Source organism: Octopus bimaculoides, chromosome 8 (genome assembly GCF_001194135.2).
Source record: "Octopus bimaculoides isolate UCB-OBI-ISO-001 chromosome 8, ASM119413v2, whole genome shotgun sequence".
In the NCBI taxonomy this organism is placed as follows: domain Eukaryota; kingdom Metazoa; phylum Mollusca; class Cephalopoda; order Octopoda; family Octopodidae; genus Octopus; species Octopus bimaculoides.
In genome coordinates this window covers 30,616,373-30,621,549 of record NC_068988.1, presented here as the reverse complement: position 1 = coordinate 30,621,549, position 5,177 = coordinate 30,616,373, and the positions used below count along the sequence as shown (strand labels likewise).

Genomic DNA, 5,177 nt, shown 5'->3' with positions numbered 1-5,177 from the left:
CCTGTCTTTTCATGGACACTGATGAGGAATGAAGCGAGACAGTTAAATAAATATAGTAAATACATATTTGTCAGGCAAGATAGAAACAGCTTGTACAATTATTGATGAGACAGATCAATCAGCATTTATTTAGTGCATATGCAAACATGACAATAGGTTGAATTGAGAGTTTCATTTTCCCTTATCACATGGATCATCAATCAATTATTATCAATCGATTATTTTCCCAACTGACTTCAGGAAATGATCTCTCAAAGCCATTCTTTTGTCTCCTTTTAATTCTTTTATCTTGTTTCAGTCTTTGTCAGCCTAGTACTTATTCTATCGGTCTCTTTTGCAGAACTGCTAAGTTACGGGTACATAAACACACCAGCAACGGTGTGTCAAGCAATGTCAAGCAATGGGAGTGGGACGATCACAGACACACAAATATGTACATATAAATATATATGACAGGCTTCTTCCTGTTTCCATCTACCAAATCCACTCACCAGGCTTTGGTCGCCCCGAGACTATAGTAGAAGACACTTGCCCAAGGTGCCACACAGTGGGATTGAACCCAGAAGCATGTGGTTGAGAAGCAAGCTTCTTACCACACAGCCACACCTGTGCCTAAGTCAATCTTTCTGAATCCAATACATCTGATATTGTCCTTGGTTCTATGATGCGAATTTCCTTATTCTAAAATGATCTAAATTAAAATATCCCATCAAAATTTTGTGTTAATTTATGTTTCAAAGCCAAGCTTAATAATCCTTTCTACTGTAGGCACAAGGCCTTGAATTTTGGTGGCTAGGGGCCAGTCAATTACATCCAGTGTTTCACTGGTACTTATTTCATCGACCCCAAGAGGATGAAAGGTAATGTCCACCTTGGTGGAATTTGAACTCAGAACATAAAGATGGATGAAATGCCACTAAGCATTTTACTCGGTGTGCTAACCATTGTGCCAGATCGCCACCTTTACCCAAACTTAATAATAACAAAGGTTTTACAGTAAATTCTTCATAATTGCAGGCATGGCTGTGTGGTTAAGAAGTTCACTTTGCAACCACATGGCTTGAGGTTCAATCATAATGAACAGCACCTTGCACAAGTGTCATCTATCCTTCAGACAACCAATGCCATGCGAGTGAATTTGGTAGATGGAGGAGGGTTTTATGCAGCACTTTATGAATTTACTACGAAAGCTGTTTTAAGTTTTCTGAAGAATATTGAGGTTTCATTTCGTTTTTGTATTTGGTTTGCAAGATTCTTTACATGAATTCATGTGTTGAAGCATATTTTGTTGTGCCAGGAGAGAGTCATTCTGTTTTAATACCTTATTAATTAACACACACACTGGTTCAATTTCCACTCATTTACTTACAGATATTGTCTCTGGATGAATATCGCACTAAAATTGCTTTCAGTGTTGTAAAAATGGTTCTAACCTAAAATTATGAATGAAGATTTCAGTTTGAACATGAATTCTTTAAAATGAATTGTTTCATATCATAGAAACATGGCAGTCTCAGATCGGTTGCTACCAAAAGAGTTAATGTGACAATGGGGAAGTCTTAATGAGATTGTTACTCAGAGTATCATGTTGTTAGAAATAGCAGTCAAATCACCATCAAAATCACTCCCAACCACCTTAAATGAGGAAAGGACACACATTTTAGTGGTAACTAGGTGGGGGGGGGGGGTCATGGTTTGTGTTTCTGGTGTGGGAGGAACAGTCATAGATTTGATGTGATAGAAATGAAAAGTAAATACAATGATGTTAACTAAATCTCAAATGGCTTTTATTCAACCTCAAATTCATGTGACTTCATTTCGTTTGTTTATACCTTGATTTAAACACTAAATAATTTATGAATAGATATTGCAATGCACATGACTGAAGCTGTTGTTTTATGTGCCAAATAGAAAAATAGATATGTGAGTGAGTATATGTATGTGCCACATCAGTGTTGGTTCTATGTCAGTGTTGGTGCCATGTCATTGCTGGTGTCTCGTAAAAAGCACCCAGTCCAGTTTGTAAAGTAATCACTATTAGGAAGGGGATTTAGCCATAAAAACCATGCCATAACAGACAGTCAAGCTTGGTGCACTTGAAATACAGATAACCACCACTCAGTTACTGAGTACCAGATATTACTCAGATGAATTTGGTCAAAAAAATCATCTGCTTCAGGTGTCACACAATGGTCTCAATCCTAGAATTACATATTTGCAAAATGAACTTCCTAACCACAAAACTATGGTTGTGCCTATAACTTTCTACGTGTTTAATATGTGTTATCTTACATCTGTTGTAAAATTAGCTTATCTAAAACTAATATATCATTTCATTCTTATTTTAATAGGTCCTGTTAACATTAGTTACTGTCAAAGTTCCAGCATGCTGCTGTCAATTCTGTCAGTGCTAACAGCTGTTTCAACTTGCATCATACCAGCATCTGGGCTGCAAACATGTCAGACTGAAATTCTACACAACAGTACGGTTGATATTGACAAATATTTAAACAAAGAACTTCACATTCTTGCTACATTCACCACAGCCCCACCAGATGCTCTTTCAAATTGCATACTTCAATGTTGTAATCAAAGTAAGTAGATATTTTATTGATGTGCATGTTTTATTCTATTGGTTTCTTTTCTTTTTTGGCGGGTTTTTTGGATGGGGGGGTCACATTCTATACTTTGTCTACTACATAAGTATGATATGCGAAGAAAATCATTAGAATATTCACATATGCGCACAATATATATATGCATGTATATTGTGTATATGTGTGCATACATACATACATACATTTTAATGTGTGTGTGTGTGTGTGTGTGTGTGTGTGTGTGTGTGTGTGTGTGTGTGTGTGTGTGTGTGTGTGTGTGTGTGTGTGTGTTTTGCAAGGAAAGAAAGTGAGGCTAAGATAATGAGAGTTATTCAGATAGAGAAAGAGAAATACTTATTGAAACAGAGGTGATAAAAAAAAGATGGGAAGAGTGAGAGAAGGAAGTATGATGTTAAAAAATGCTATCTTGTAGTGAATGAAAAATAGTTTTTTGATGGAATCACATAGATGGAACCTTCTATAATAAAGAGATTTGAAAACCACATTTTGAAAATAATATATTAAAATTGGAATTTTTAAGAATTTCAAGACAGTCTAGAATTTAATAATTTTTTTATAGAAAAATTATCATTTCTAAATAATAATAAGCAGCTTTCTTTATTATGGCATATATGTGTCATTAAATATAGAATTTGTTAAACAACTCTTACGGTATTTATTCAGTTGTTCATTAACCAAATTTTTTGTTCTATATTTTTAGGTAACTGCTCATTGGCCATTCATAATGCCACTGATAATTATAGGTGCACTCTGATTCATTGTGTATCTGAAGATGCCTGTAAACCAATTCCATCTGATGGTAGTGAAACAGTAAAAACTATGAGAAATAACACCACAACCACAGGAAGTTTACCTGAAAACCAAAGTCAGACCACTGAATCAACTTCGGATTCTTCCACAACTGCATCTGGAATCAGTTGGTCAACAAGTAGTAGAGGTATTTATTCATTCATTTACACTTATATAAGGTGCAAGCATGGTTAAGTGCAGGTGTGGCTGTGTGGTTAAGAAGCTCATTGACCAACCATGTGGTTTCATGATCAGTCCCACTGCCAGGCACCTTGGGCAACTGTCTTCTACTGCACCCCTAGGCTGACCAGAGCCTTGTGAGAAGATTTGAGAAACAGGAAGGATGCCTGTCATATATATGTATATATATATGACAGATGTGACTGTGTGGTAAGAAGTTTGCTTCCCAAGCACATGGTTCTGGGTTCAGTCCTACTGTGTGGTACCTTGGGCAAGTGTCTTCTACTATAGCCATGGGTCAACCAAAGACTTGTGAGTGGATTTGGTAGACGGAAGCTGAAAGAAACCTGTCGTATGCATATATGTTTGTGTGTGTGTTTGTGTGCATGTCTGTGTTTGTCACCCCACCATTGCTTGACAACCGGTGTTGGGGTGTTTACATCCCCATAACTTTGCGATTCAGCAGGCAAAAGAGGCTGATCGAATAAGTATCAGGCTTTCAAAGAATAAGTCCTGGAGGTCGATTTGTTTGACTAAAGGTGGTGCTCTAGCATGGCCGCAGTCAAATGGCTGAAACAGGTAAAAGAGTAAAAGAATATATATATATATATATATATATATATATATATTTATATATAGATGGGTGCAAAAGTAGGTATACAATAAGTATCATATCAATGTTATAATACTTAATTCATTAAATTCATTAGCACGTTAAATTAGCCTCATTTTTTGATCTCTTCAGTGTCACTAATCATAACTAAACATATATTATAACTATAATAATACTATAATAGAGCTTCCTTTATTTGCTTGGTTCGTCAATATTCCTGTCTTAACAAACTGTCATACTGTTGTTTAGTTATATTTTACATCCAGATGTTACCTTAGAGTAAAACACTAGATTTGATGTAAAATAAATAAGACATTGCAATCAATAGGAATTAAAACAATGTGTTTACATTGAACAAAATCCTTAGATATGCTGATTTTAAAAAAATAATTGCATTGATTATTCTATTTGTATCAGGATAACATACATGGAAATCTGGTCGTGAGTCAGTTTTGATAATGTAGATCTATGCAGTGGTATAGTAATAGTTTGGACTGTGTTGTGTGCTAGGAAACTGTCTGCCCATCTTGCTTAGATGTCACATACCTTTGACTACAAGGTATCAGAGTGAGTTGAATGGGTGCAGCTGACTGGACATTCAACTAGTTTGGGCAACAGTACCTTTTAGTACTGGAGGCACACACACACACAAATACTAAGAGAAAGAAATAGAGAGAGAGAGTAAAGGTGGAAGGGAGACGGTGAAAGAGGGAGAGAGAGAAAGATATTAAAACGTCTGATGTCAGCAAATAGGTCAACCTCAAATCAGCAACACCAAATATGTGGGTGCCAAAATGGCTGTGCCAGAATGCCACATGTCCTTAAAGTAGCCACCTCGTGCATAAAGTAATTGCCCTTCTATATCTATGAAGTGAAGCTACTGTATGGAACACACCGCCTTTTATAGTGTGTGTGTGTGTGTGTGTGTGTGTGTGTATGTGTGTGTGTGTGCGTGCGTGTGTGTGTGTGTGTGTGCG

General features: G+C 36.4%; 1 protein-coding gene across 2 annotated transcripts in view; it reads left to right on the top strand.

The window, feature by feature from the left end:
• Nucleotides 1-5,177, top strand: part of LOC106881283 (uncharacterized) — a 35,899-nt gene that overhangs the window by 18,289 nt on the left and 12,433 nt on the right. For both annotated transcript variants that reach the window (XM_014931614.2, XM_052970035.1), the window contains exons 2-3: nucleotides 2,352-2,594; nucleotides 3,319-3,555. In XM_014931614.2, the coding sequence (XP_014787100.1) occupies nucleotides 2,387-2,594; nucleotides 3,319-3,555 (445 nt within the window). In that variant the 5' untranslated portion in view covers nucleotides 2,352-2,386. The remainder of the gene's footprint in view (nucleotides 1-2,351; nucleotides 2,595-3,318; nucleotides 3,556-5,177) is intronic.